Source organism: Rhinichthys klamathensis, unplaced genomic scaffold, assembly GCF_029890125.1.
Source record: "Rhinichthys klamathensis goyatoka isolate OS25496 unplaced genomic scaffold, OSU_Roscu_1.1 h1tg000197l_1, whole genome shotgun sequence".
In the NCBI taxonomy this organism is placed as follows: Eukaryota; Metazoa; Chordata; class Actinopteri; order Cypriniformes; family Leuciscidae; genus Rhinichthys; species Rhinichthys klamathensis.
In genome coordinates, this window is record NW_026606723.1 from 945,500 (window position 1) to 960,644 (window position 15,145).

Sequence of the window (15,145 nt, forward strand, 5' to 3'; positions counted from 1 at the left end):
TACCTTGAAATGCTATGGATAAAAGCATCTGCCAGTTGCATGAATGGAGTAAATACACAGTTTTAACACGTCCTAGTGCCTCTATTTTTACTTGCATTAAAAGTGCATGTTTTTAATTTCTGAAATAAAATTGTATATATATTATTATTATTATTATTATAAATATATTTATGTGTTTGTTTGTTTGTTTGTTAGTTCAGGTTGTAATGCAACTAATGCATTTCATAAAATTTGCAAATATACTTTTTTACCTTATAAAATAATGATTCATTCTGTCATCATTTACTCACCCTCATGTCATTCCTAATCTGTATTTCTTTCTTCCTTCTGCAGAACGCAAAACAAAGATAATAAAAAAAAAAAAATTAAAACATTTTTTTTTGTCTATACAATGAAAGTCAGTTTGGCCCAAAATAACACTAAATTGAAGAAAAATGGGGGGAAACACTTTTCAGACTTTTTCAAATGATGTTATTTGGTGTTCCACAGAATAAGGAAAGTCATGCAGGTTTGAAACAATGTGAGGGTGAATAAATTATGACAGAATTTTCATTTTTGGGTGAACTATCACTTTGAGATGTGTGAAAATGTATATAGGTGTAAGGAAAATATTTACATTTTTAGTGGGTAAGATTAAAAAAGATTTTTTTTTTTCTTTATTGTCATCTGTGATTGACCCATATACTAAAATAAATACCTCCCCATTTAACATTTAGGCTACAAACAGACACGGCACCCGAATGAGCTAATGAGTTGCCAGATCAAGCACAGGTTAATCTATTAAATAGTGGAACCGAGTGAGCTGCGTTGCCAAATTCTGATTGTGACCATAAGGGTCCGTTTTACAGGGACATCTGCTCATCTTGGAGTCAAGTGGGCCTCAGCGGCTCCGAGTGCCTATTTCAAACAGCTAGATTAACATATCCAACACCATCCCTGTCTGATTAGTACAAGCAGCACTGAGGACTGTAGCTGGAATCACAAGCACTGTAATGGAGCTCTCAGGAAGCCTCAATCACACCTTGGAGAAGGTGACAAAAAGCAGCTCTTTCTGACTTCCAATTTTACCGGCACGCCTGCATGATGTTGGCTTCTATTTTAGGGATGCAGGAGATTAGTTTCATGAAGAAGGGTGTTTTTGTCCATTTCTCTGAGCACTGTTGAGGCTTCTGGGACTGTAAGCTTCCATGGATGGGGATTGAGGCCTAAAATGAGTCTGCATGAAAGGACAGGAGGTTGGTATCAGCGCCCTACGATCTGTGCCACGTGATCGCTCACAGGCCTGCAGTTGCAGATGAGAGTACCGCACTGGTGCAGGAATGACTCACTGACAATGCCACAAATCACATTCTTTCTGATAAGTTGGAGCCGTGGCTCAATGGTTCAAGCCTTCGGTGGTTTGATGCACATGCTGATCAAATGCCTCACTGTCCCTTTTTTGTCCCTTTAGGTTATTCTATACTACAGGCCATCATGGAAAAGGCTGGCCAGAACGGTTGGCAGGTCAGCGCTATATGTGTTGAGAACTTTAATGATGCCAGTTACCGACAGCTTCTCGAAGACCTGGACCGTAGGCAGGAAAAGACGTTTGTCATAGACCTGGAGGCAGAGAGACTGAACAACATGCTGGAACAGGTGAGATAAGGGGATGTTTTCAGGCCGATATAAAAAGTGTCCCGTTTTGCCCTCTGATGCATGCAGCATTGTAAAATAACTTGAAATATATTAATGTTATATATATTGTCAAACCAAAAATTATTCAGACACCAGATGTGATATTTTTTTCCAGTGGGTGCAGGACACTTTAGGTCATTTGTGTAAGTGAGGATAGCAAAATAAAGTAAACTGTGACATATTATACTCAAAAATTCTTCATACAGTGGACTACCAGTAACATTTACAAAAATTTGGGACCAAAAATTATTCAGAAACTTTGACCTGACCATGTTTTGCTTAAGTTTTTTATTTTATTTAATAATAATACGTTTAATTTATATAGCGCCTTTCACAAACTCAAGGATGCTTCACAATAACAGTAAACAGTAAAGAACAAACAATCAGTTAACACATAAATGGACATTTGCCCAGTCCAAGGAAATGAGCGATTGGAGTTGCATATCGCATTACAATATTTGCTAATGCAACCTTTTTACTCCACATACTGAACAAAATTAAGCATTGCTTTGCTTGGTAATTGGTTGACCTAAATAGTTATTATCTAATTGTGAACTTAAATTTAACAGCTGACAGCTATTCAACCTAATTCATTTGTGAATCTCTAACAGAAGGGTGGCCAAAACCAGTGAATATCAACTGATTTGATAACTGAGCTCTTGTCATATTTTATTAGCATTTTCTAAACTATAGCAAATAAACTGAGATAATCTGAGAAATGTGGAAAGTGTCTGAATAAATTTTGGTTTGACTGTGTTATATATATATATATATATATACTATATTTAATTTGATTATTATTTTTTTATTATTTTTTTACTTTATATAATTAGTGGACATATGTATTTTCACTTATGGGTAAGCTACAAAAGTATGCTAATTCCTGGATGAAAGTCTTTCTTTTAATCTCCTTTAAAATAATTTGGGGTTGACAACATTATTGATGTACATTTTATTTTATTTAAAATTTGTGTTTTAAATTTCATTATAAAAATAGCGCAATGCTACCTAAAAAGCACAGTCAGAGAGAATTGTAAGGAAGAGGTAAAGGTAATGCAACACTATACCCTGAATGGTTAAAAATGTTTTTGAAGGTCTGTACACTGTACTGAACACTGTCCATCAGAGTTCACTAAAGATAATTAAATATGCTCAAGGTCCTGAGGGAACAAAGAACACATTTCCTCAAGTAACTCTGTTGCAGAAATGGCACATTAGACAGGCATATTTCTTTATTCCCTACAAACTGATCCCTTGATATTTTATTTTGTAGCTGTCAAAGTCATTTTAAGATATTCTAGCTGGTGTTTGCGTTAATATTCATCAAATTTCAGCATGGTATTGGAAAAGGCAGCGTGTTTGATTAGAAATAATTAATAACAGCGGAATTCTGCTTTCCCAACGGCTTACAGCTCTGCTGTACATTCATATGCTGGGTGAATGCTGACAAATGTATTTGCTTTTAGAATTTGCCCTCACTACAAATGTCTGGTTTATCTCCACAGATTGTGAGTGTCGGCAAGCATGTCAAAGGCTACCATTACATCATGGCAAATTTGGTGAGCTAAATTTTATTCCTTTATCGCCTTATTCTCCCTGTCAGCTTGTCTGCCTTTCATATTCTGTTTTATCTCTTACTTTCTACATATTCCACTCTACTGGTCTCTCCTTCTCTCTCTCTCTCTCTCTCTCTCTCTCTCTCTCTCTCTCTCTCTCTCTCTCTCTCTCTCTCTCTCTAGCTGTCTTGGCCTTGCTGTCTCCTGCCCTCCCTCATTCTTCTTCTTTCTTAATCCCCGCTTTTCTTTAAGCAAGATACATCAATTTGAGAGACTAATTCGTATTCCAGTGAGCGGTTGTGACAGTGTTTTAATGATGCTGGGAGCTGCAGAGCATGCTCTCTCTCTCTCTCTCTCTCTCTCTCTCTCTCTCTGGCTGTGCACGGAATTGGTTCACAGAGGCGAGCTGGATATGAATGTTTGTGGAATTTCTCTTATCGTAGCGCTGCATTGCCAACTACATTTTAATAATCTTTCTCTCTCTCTCTCTCTCCCTCCCTCTCTCTCTATCTGTATTTCTTACCATTTCCCCTTCTTTGCTCTGGCAGGGTTTTAAGGACATCAATCTGGAGCGTTTCATGCATGGGGGAGCCAATGTGACAGGCTTTCAGCTGGTGGACTTCAGCAATCCCATGGTTATTAAACTCATGCAGCGCTGGAACAAGTTGGACCAGCGCGAGTACCCCGGCTCTGACGCACCTCCCAAGGTACTCTTGCATGGCCCAGTCCAGTATGGAACCACTTTGAAACTAGATACATTAGCATAAATGCATAAACGTCCCATTTGAATCCCTCCAGACACTTTGAGAGAACTCTCAAATCTCCAGAAAGAGTCTGATGATCACACCCAATGCTTTTATATGCGTTTGTCATGGTTGAGTAAGGCAGAAAGTAGGGGTGGGCGCTATACCGGTATGAATGTGACTACCGGTATTATGTTGTACCATGATATGGATTTTGCGATACCGAGAATACCGTTAGATATTCATAAATTCAAATTTTGCAGTTATATTGTTTTGTTCAATTTGGTACTCTTTACAACTTTTAACACTACTAATGACGATACAAAATCGAGGCTGAACTGAACGTTTAACCTTTTCCTCTATTGTGTCCAACTCGCGTGATGCACAGGCATTAAAGGTATTGTAGGTAGGAATTTTATAAAAAAACTTTTTTCCAAATTTGTTTAAACTTTCTGTATATATCAATGCATAATTAAAATGTAAGTACTCTGAAAAAGAATGTATAAAAATCAAGTGTCTGTAGACCTCTCACGACTGTTTTAAAGACAGCTCATTATTTCCATTCACTCCACCCCCTCCCTTCTGGGCTCCTTCCAAAGCCACGCCCCAAAAACACATGAACGCGCGACTCCGACCACTGAGCTGAAGACGCATTATTTACCTGAGACGAGCGGAGAGGAAGGAGCGCAGTGCATGTAGTGACATCATGTCAGAATCACATGTAATAAAAAAATCTAACTTTATCATTATGAAGATAAACAAATAAGATGTATTTTAGTACTCACTATCAAGCTAGCAATATTGATATTGGTAAAGTTTAAAATATATATTGATTCGCTAACGAGCTAGTTATCTATAAGGCAAAGCTAAAAACAGGTTGCATGATACACGTTTTTCCATTGCCATCATTTACACTGTGATGAAGATGAATTTCGTGTAACATTCATAACATACCGTATGGTGTTCTGCATGTAAGAGTTTCCATGATGAAAGCATTGTTGACTCTGATGAGGACTACACTCCAGAGACAAGTACCGCATCGTCAGCTCGAGGACAGATCCGGGGTCGAGGGCGAAGCAGAGGAGGTCGTCACAAGGCGTCACTTTTCATCCCCTTGAGGTCTCTCAGTTCTCGCCATCGCTGGAAAGCCACGCCGATATTGACACGTGTTTTATTTCGTTGTTTATCCAAAGACTTTTTGTTCATTACCTTTTCTAGTAACGTTACTGTCTTCCTTTTTTTGCCTGGTTAAGGTTTGCCTTCGCGAACTGCATATGTGAATTTTGATTGGTCTTTCTCTGCCATTGTTTTGCTATTCCTAGGTTCCGTGCCTCTTGAATTTCTCAAATCAAACGGATACGCGCAAGTGGGCAGGTCATGTGTGGCAAAAGGGTGGTTGCCATGGTTGCGAGAGAGTGACAGTCGCCTAAGCCAATCCTTTGTTTCGTCCCGGAAGAAAATAATGAGCTGTGTTTAGTGCAGATTAAACGGTCTAGAGTCACTCGATTTTTATACTCTTTTTATCAGAGAACTTACATTTTAATTATGCATTGATATATACAGAAAGTTTAAACAAATTTGGAAAAAAGTTTTTTTATAAAATTCCTACCTACAATACCTTTAATGATCAAACACCGTGTATTCGTTCTCTGTCACTCTTTCACTGTGACAGAGTGTGACTCCGTCTCTGTCACTCACGCGTCTCTCGCGCACGCACACACACACAGCGACTGTCTATAAGGCGCCGGACTGGACAAAAGCGAAGCAAACTCCGCGAGTGACAGCGAGAGACCGCGTGTGTCCGAGCATTAGTAAATTGATACATAGCAATATATAATTACTATATAAGAGGTATGGAAGTTCGATAAATGGACAACAATATAAATAAAAAACAATTAAATTCTCACCACTGAATTAGCAGTATGTAGCCTACTTCTCTCTTTTGGTCAGTATACAAAAACTTCTCGGTTAACATAATGTTGTCTTCAATTAGGCCTAAGTGTCAAACCTCTCTGAAATCACACTATTTCATATTTATTGATTATAACGTATTCAATAAACCAAACTCCAGTGTTACTCATCTTACGAATTATTAACGAAGGAATTATTTTGACCCCCGCAAAATAAAAAGTGGAAAGAGATAATAAGTGAATTCAAGCCTACCTCATGTTGCACGTTTGCACATTTTGAGAAAAACAATGGGACAATAAAAAAATATTTTTCAGGTCTATGTCCAATTAAATCCCTCACCTTTTTTTAGTTATAGGGTTAAAATACATATTTTGCCTGTAATTTAACTAAGGTGTACTAAAATGTGATTCCAATTTTTTTTCTCATATCGCAATATAATATCGATATCGTCCAGCCAGTGAAAAATATCTTGATATGATTATTTGCTCATATCGCCCACCCCTAGCAGAAAGATTTAATTTTCATTTTGGATGATAGGAGAATGGGTGTGTGGAAGAAAGGAAAGATAGATGGATGGATGGATGAATTGGTGGGTGGCAGAAGGGAAAGATGGATGGATGGATGGGAGAAAGGAAACATGGATGAATGGATGGATGAAAGGGTGGATGGATGGATGGATGGATGGATGGATGGATGGATGGATGGATGGATGGATGGATGGATGGATGGATGGGTGGGTGGGTGGTTGGTTAGAAAAAGATGGATGGATGGAAGAAAGGAAACATGGATGGATGGATGGATGGATGGATGGATGGATGGATGGAAGGAAGAAAGGAAACATGGATGGATGAAAGGATGGATGGATGGATGGATGGATGGAAGAAAGGAAACATTGATGGATGGGTGGATGGGTGAGAGGGTGGGTGGAAGAAAGTGAGGATGGATGGGTGGATGTGTTGGATGGGTGGGTGTAAGTAAGGATGGATGAATGGATAGGTGGGTGGGTAGAAGGAAGGGAGGATGGATTGATGATTGGATGGATGGATGGATAGATGGAAAGTTTAAGAGTTGGAAGAGAAGAGGATGGGAGGTAGGAAGGATGAAAGGATGGATATAAGAAAGGAAGAAAGGATAGATAGATAGACGATAAATGAGGGAATGAAGAAAGAAAGGCTGGGTGGGTGTTTAGGAAGGAAGGAAAAAAATAGGAAAAGGGAAGAAAAGAAGGGAGTATGGATGGATGGAATGAAGGAAGGAAAGATGATTGGGTGGAAGAAAGGAAAGATAGATGGTTGTAAGGAAGGAAGAAAGAATGGATAGAATGATAGATGAAAGAAGAAAGAAAGGATGAATGAATGAATGGAAGGTTGGATGAATAGGTGGTTGGTTGGTTTTGTGGAAGGGGGGTCGCATGGATGGGGAAAAGGCGGGGATGATGGATGGTTAGATGAATGAATGAATGAATGAATGAATGAATGAATGAATGAATGAATGAATGAATGAATGAAAAGATGGAAGGGTGGAAGGAAGGAAGGGTTGATGGAGTAAGGAGCAAAAGATGGATAGATACAATTAGAAAAGAATAAAAAATGTAATAACATTATACACAGTGGTCAAAAGAAGTATGAATTGCACATTTTATACCATAACTGGAATAAATCTCAAAGACAGAACCTCAAGAAATTGTGCCGATGTATTATAATATGCATTCTTACTTAGAAAACACAGTGAAACGACTCAATCGGTGTTGTAAATAATACACCTACATCATCATAAGCTGTTTCATTCATTCTAGTCTCACCAGCCGAATCCTGCTCGTGATTTGATATGCCTGTTCATGTCTGCGCCCTGAAAGCAAGGTTTTTGTTGATCCATTTTCACTGGGACTCACTTTCCCCTTGGGGCCTGATGAGGATGACATTCTTTGGAGGGCGGTTACATTGATCCCCTCCTGGTGATGCGGCGCGGTAAAGGCAATCCCTTTGGCGTGGCCTGAGGGGACATCGCTTTAACAGGCGGCTGCTCCTCACTGCACACCGCTAGCAAGAGCAGGATGATGGGGAGCGACATCCATGGACTAGCAAATGAGATTCTGTGGTCCAACCATGTCAACACACGCACGGATCCACATATATGCTCTCACAGACCGCCCTGTGGTATTTAGACTGGGCTGGTCCATCTCTTTCATCCCAAATACAAGCTACTCCCATAAGCCCTTCTCAGACAGCAGCACGACTGACACCCCAAAACCTTATAAAATCTCTGAGCTGTTAGCCTTTCCTGCTGAGGCGATTGGAAACGTCCTGAAGGCACCATCTAGTGAGGACACACTTTCTCCAGGGATCAATCCAGGTGTTTTAGGGCTTTAGCCGATGTGATTAAAACTGCACCTATTGTAATACTTCCTTTCTGTCCTGCGGGAGTCAGTAACCTAACACCTTCTTTGATAATTAATGTTGGACCATGAAAGGTAGACTAAATATAAACACATTGTCTTAAAGGGATAGTTCACTCAAAAATGAAAATCTTGTAATTATTTATGTGTCTTTGTTAAAGTCATTCTTTGAAATGTTTCTTGAGCACCTAATCAGCATATTAGAATGATTTCTGAAGGACCATGGGACACTGAAGACTGGAGTAATGATGCTGAGAATACAGCTTTACCATCACAGGAATAAATTACTTTGAAATATTATTGCAATCTATTTCAATATTTTAAACTGTATTACTGTTTTACTGTGTTTTTGATTGAATAAATCCAGCCTGGTTGAACATAAGAGACTTCTTTTAAATACATAAAAAAATGTTACCGACCCTAAACTTTTGAACGGTGGTGCTTATTCGGAAGAACAATAGCATGCAGGTTTGGAATGACATGAGGGTGGGTAAATGACCGAATTTAAATTTTTAGATGAACTATCTCTTTAAATACATTCTTCAATCTCTTTCTATCTCGCTCTGTCATTCCATCTTTTGCTCCTTGTATGCAGTTGTAGCCCAGGGGTCTTTCTGTGTGTTTTGTATTGTGTTTGTAACGGTCTAAAAAGTCTCAGCTCTTGTACTAGAGATCTGATGGAATACCAAAAACCATCTCAGCACTGCAAGAGTGGCTTCTTTCAACCATAAAGCAAGCAGGACAGTCTGAACACACAGGGGTGCTTTTTCTTTAACATAACTCGTCTGACTCAAACCACGTCACACTCTCTAAAATAGCAATGGTAAACACAACAGTAGACTAAAAACAAGGGCATGAAGCGCCATGCCTCTAAAGGACAAATGCGCGTGCAGAGCTGCGGTTTGTTTCCTTTGTTAAAATACCGTGCGTTGCCTGCAGTGATTCATTCTGTGGCGTTTTATCTCAGCGAGGCAGAGAGAAAGAGCACAAGCCACTTATTGGTGCAATCAGGCCAGCCTCCGATAGCAGCTGACGGGCCCTCCCCCACTCCCCCAACTCCCACCCACCAGAGTCTGAACACTACTGTGTCAGAGCTCACTGATTTCACATCCTCTGCCCGCTCCTAATATGTGCAAGGACAAGCATGTGCGTTTCTGTTTTTGGTTTGTCCCTTGCTCTCTTCTTTTTTTTTTTTACCCCCCTTGATGCAGCTGCAAAACACAGACCTTGGTTGTCCTCTGCTCATGAGGACACCTAACCCAACCCTTACAAATGGCTTTCATTGGTGTAAACCTAATGTAATCATGTTGACTCACTGACTGATATTAAATAAACAGCATTTTGTCATAGTACAGACACTGAAGTGAATATGCAAGGCACTTGCACATGAATACTTGATTCTGATTGGTCAATCGCAGCATTCTGCAGTCTTTTTGTTCTTTTCTTTTTTTTAATAAAATAAAATAATTGACAGGTAAGCGCTTTCCTGGATATGTATAAAAAAGTTTATGGTTGGTAAGACTTTTAAATGTTTTTGAAAGAAGTCTCTTCTGCTCACCAAGGCTGTATTTATTTGACCCAAAAATACAGTAAAAACTGTCCTATTGTAAAATATTACAAATTAAAAAAAAATTATTTGAATATTTCTTTATATTTCTTTAAAGGCAGAGCTGAGTTTTCAGCATCAATACTTCAGTCTTCAGTGTCACATGATCCTTCAGAAAACATTATAATATTCTGATTTGGTGCTCAATAAACATTTAAATATTATTAACAATGTTGAAAATAGTGTTGCTTAATTTTTTTCAGGATTCTTTGAAAGTTCAAAACAACAGCGTTTATTTGAAATAGAAAACATTATAAATGTCTTTACTGTGACTTTTGATAAATGTAATGTGTCCTTGCTGAATATTTTATTTAATTTTTTTAATCCTTCTGACCCCAAACTTAAAATCCTGAAAGGTAGTAATTAAGCTAATAATATATTATATATATGCCATTACATATATGTATACATGTTATGGTATATATGGTAACATCTTACAATAATGTTATATGTTAACAACATCAGCGAAAGCTAATAGTTAAATTAATCATACACTAAAATATTTTTATCATTTCAAATTTGATCAATTAACATTATTTAATGTTTTATGAACAAACAGGAAATAACAAAGATTAATAATATTTATTTGTAGATTAACTAACTTTAAATTTAGAGATCAACCTTAAAGCTGCAGTCCGGCGTTTTTCCTCTTTGTCGCCATCTCTGTTCGAAATCTGCAATTGCAGTCATTCGCGGAATTATCAACTTTACGTGAGATGTACTTCAACAGCCTCGACACGGCACAGCACGGAAGAACACAATGTTTGAGGAGACTGTGAAGCTGTCAGTCACCGCGCCGATGTGGATACTGGCATTCAGAATCACAGATTATTCTTCTTGGAAGTATGACCAATATAAGAATTTTCACCGGAAAATGTCATCTGAACTAGTAAGAAACATCCACCTTTGTTCTGGTTCTGACATTGCAGTAAATCGCGCTGATTAAATATAACAATCGCTTATAAGTTATCATATCACGCAAAACCGTGCAAATTATACTTTGTTCTCAAATTGTTAATGTTAACAACGTCAGCATTGCGTGACTACATGTAATGTCCTTCCGATATTATCCTTGTTTTCGCATGGCTCCGGTTGCAGTCTCTTTTTTTCTGTAGCCACTCCGAAGTCCGAACAAAGTCTTTTGCATTTTACAGCGGGTGAATCTGTTGTCACTGGTGATTGTCGTTTGAACCTTTCTGGATCCGCCATCAAATTGATAAGTTTAATTATATCAAGTGCAGTGAGAAAAGGCTATAAATCTCCACCTCCAACATCCTCACACGCAATATCGCCTACTAGCCGAGACTCCTTCTTTATGTACAGATGTGACGTAATGACGCAAAGACTTGCTCGAATCTCCCGCGGAAATCCACCAGTACCACTGGAATTAAAGCTGCAGTCCATAGCTTTTTTTGGGTTAAAAATTATCCAAAATACATGTTTGAGAAAATACATAACCAGCCAGTGTTCAAAACTATTTGCTTGCCTTACCTCGATTCAAAGCGGTAAGCTTGTAATAATGTTTTTAATTCCAGTGGTACTGGTGGATTTCCGCGGGAGATTCGAGCATGTCTTTGCGTCATTACGTCACATCTGTACATAAAGAAGGAGTCTCGGCTAGTAGGCGATATTGCGTGAGGATGTTGGAGGTGGAGATTTATAGCCTTTTCTCACAGCACTTGATATAATTAAACTTATCAATTTGATGGCGAATCCAGAAAGGTTCAAACGACAATCACCAGTGGCAACAGATTCACCCGCTGTAAAATGCAAAAGACTTTGTTCGGACTTCGGAGTGGCTACAGAAAAAAAGACACTGCAACCGGACCTATGCGAAAACAAGGATAATATCGGAAGGACATTACATGTAGTCACGCAATGCTGACGTTGTTAACATTAACAATTTGAGAACAAAGTATAATTTGCACGGTTTTGCGTGATATGATAACTTATAAGCCATTGTTAGATTTAATCAGCGCGATTTACTGCAATGTCAGAACCAGAACAAAAGTGGATGTTTCTTACTTGTTCAGATGACATTTTCTGGTGAAAATTTTTATGTTGGTCAGTCTCCTCAAACATTGTGTTCATCCACGCTGTGCTGTGTCGAAGTACAACTCACGTAAAGTTGATATTTCCGCGAATAACTGCAATTGCAGATTTCGAACAGAGATGGCGACAAAGAGGAAAAACTTGCGGACTGCAGCTTTAACTAGATTAAATAAATGCTGTAAAATGTGTTGTTATTTCATGAGACCTAATGCACTTACTAATGTTAACAAACTGAACCCTTAAAACCCCATTAAACCATTACTGTGTATGTACAGTATATGTTGACCTTTCCATGACCCTCTGTTTCTGTAGTACACTTCCGCTCTGACGTACGATGGAGTGATGGTGATGGCAGAAGCCTTCCGGAACCTTCGCAGGCAGAAGGTGGACATCTCCCGCAGGGGCAACGCCGGAGACTGCCTCGCCAACCCCGCTGCACCCTGGAACCAGGGCATCGACATGGAGCGCACACTCAAACAGGTCACATGCACAGATGAGCAAATCCAGGCTTTATATTAGATGGGAAAGAAGTGCTTCGTGTAGTATTTCCATGGGAGGAAGACAGACAGCTGAAATAAATGTCTTATGAAAAAAACAAGGCAGTGAGGTGATAGAGGGCCAAGGCTGAACAGAACAGTAATCGGCGATCTGAAAAATGCGAAATGTCCAAATTTTAACTGATGGAAAGTGGAAAATGACAGGAGAAATGGAAAGGAAACTATAAGGATGGAGAGAGCGAGAACCATAGCAGAAAACAAGATGGATAGTGAAACAGTGAGAGCAAGAGAGAAAAGTGTGATGTTGTGTAGGGCAGGGTTTCTCAAACTTGTTTTAATCCAAGGACCCCTTTTTGTAACACCAAACTGTTCTCAGACCCCAACACCCAAACAAATATATATACATATAAAACAATGTAAAAAAAAAAAAAGCAATTGTTTATCTCGCTGAGTAATTAAAACTAGCTGTTTGCAGTACTTTATGAATACGGTCGCTTATTTATCGCTTAATCACGACGTGCATGTCAAACATGTAAAATACTATGAATAACTGAATCTTGAGTGTTTTATCAGCAGGAAATTGCTTTTAATTATACACAGATTAATAAGAAATAAATTTGAATTTGTCTCTACAACATTTTCATTACTAAAAGAGTCCGGGCAGAACGTATGAGCCTTTAGTATATTTATACTTAGTCCTGATGTGAGCTCAACAATTTAGAGAATAATGTCGCTGATGATTTGGCTCTGTATCGCTTGCAGTGGTTTTCAGATTTTCAGATTTTTATTCACAGTTCAAAGAATTTTCTGGTTATGTTAGATGGATCCCCGTTTGAGAAACACTGATGTGGGGTAATACTTCCAGAAGAAAGTGATGTTAAAGTTCAAGAAAGTAAGCGAATGTGTAAATGAAAGTGTTTCGAGGTGCTTTGCAGTGGTTGGATAAGCTGTAATGACATTGTTTATCACTGTAATCCAGGTGCGCCTCCAAGGATTAACAGGAAATGTCCAATTCGACCACTACGGGCGCAGAGTCAACTACACAATGGATGTTTTCGAATTAAAAAGTAACGGCCCCAGAAGGGTAAGATCTCATTCTTGTCGTGAGCATTGCAGAGGTCACCGCAGACAAAACATTTTTTTGTAATACGTCCACTTTGATATTGTATATCTGACTTAGAAATGTGCTTGTTAGGGTGTTTCTGTCTGTATTCATCTTTGATTCTGAGAAAGTGTAACCATGCTTTGCTTTTGCTCCGTCTCTCTACATCTGTCGAGTGTCATTTCAGTCTAATTCATTGTCTTTCTCGATGTGCTTAACGCTCTGTGCTTCACTTGATGCAGCTGTTTCTGTGAGAACAATCCCAGGAGACCCTGATGAGTCTTCATTATTTTATAGTCAGCGTTTTCTTTCTGTACAATGTAACATTTTACTTTTACTTCTCTTACAATACTTCAACGCATACTCATTTCACGCATACTGTATATGCATCTCTTTAAACGGTGAAAACAGCCATTTTAGATGCCTTATAAACCCATATGTACACACTGCAGTTAAATTCGGTTGTCAATTCACCTTTTAGTGTTTAATCCTGTTCTGTACACACACACTTCAGTAATTTTCAGTATCTACAACCAAATTAACCACCGGAAAAAGCAGGTACTGAAATCCGCATTTACAAAAATTCTATGCAGTGTGTACGGAATCAAACTAAACAACTGTCTGAGATGTTTCTCTCTTCTGTGTGTGCGGTGCAAGAAATCCCAGGGAAAGCAGCATGAGCCTTGACTCATTCTTGTTGCCAGATCTTGCTAGAAAAATGGCGAACAAGAACAAGCCCATAATAAATCGAATTGCTGTGCTGAAAATAATACCGAAATATCACGACGCGTAACTGCTCACTTTAATAACTTCATAATTAAAGATCGCTTTGTGAGCCAAGCTTAAACAACAAGCCCCAAAACGCTTATAATAAGTGGACATGGCAACACTGCAAGAGCGTGCTCTGTGAAGCAGCCTTTACAAGCATAAACAAAACACAAGTTAACTTTACTAAACACAACGAGTCTTTTGTCTTACTTTGGTCAGAATAGCAGATTCCAAACACGCGAGATGCCAGATCATTGATATATGTCAGCTTTGGGAGTGAGTCGTGTTCCAATACACTCACAGAACGATAATTTGTATTTAAAAAAAAAAAAGTAAATAAGTCCCAACTGGACTCAAATTTTATATTGCTAATTTAAATTGATTGAATGCTATTAAATTGTGACAAAATTGTCGGAGAAGTTTCCAGTCATTTACAACCAAATGTACAGTTTTTAAAATAATACACAAATGTCTGCCTTGAATGGTCTGGTGGTTTTAGCAGCAGAGCTATGTACGTACCATAAGGTCTCGTGTCACACACCTTCTTCTAAAGTTATGAGGAGCCCTCTGCCTCTGGCGTGCTTTATGGAGTGTGGCGGCTCCTGGCTGCTGTTGAGCAGTGCACCGGGGGAAGAGTGATGGGAAAAGAAGAAGGAGGGGAGCACAGGAACGAGCCGCCAGGGCTTGGCAGTCATTTATCAGGCAGTCGTGAGCCCCGCTTTAGGCGGATGCTGGAGCCTGGCTCTTCTTTCTCCCGTTCATCTGGGTTTCGTAAGGACACGGGCACACGCCGCTGCTCGTGTCTCTTCTGCATGGCAGTTTTTCATCCCACAGCAAAATG

General features: G+C 39.0%; 1 protein-coding gene across 7 annotated transcripts in view; it reads left to right on the forward strand.

Annotated features, from left to right (window-relative positions):
• Window positions 1–15,145, forward strand: part of gria4b (glutamate receptor, ionotropic, AMPA 4b) — a 105,601-nt gene that overhangs the window by 69,324 nt on the left and 21,132 nt on the right. For all 7 annotated transcript variants that reach the window (XM_056262961.1, XM_056262959.1, XM_056262960.1 and 4 more), the window contains exons 4-8: window positions 1,451–1,635; window positions 3,180–3,233; window positions 3,779–3,937; window positions 12,250–12,417; window positions 13,414–13,518. In XM_056262961.1, the coding sequence (XP_056118936.1) occupies window positions 1,451–1,635; window positions 3,180–3,233; window positions 3,779–3,937; window positions 12,250–12,417; window positions 13,414–13,518 (671 nt within the window). The remainder of the gene's footprint in view (window positions 1–1,450; window positions 1,636–3,179; window positions 3,234–3,778; window positions 3,938–12,249; window positions 12,418–13,413; window positions 13,519–15,145) is intronic.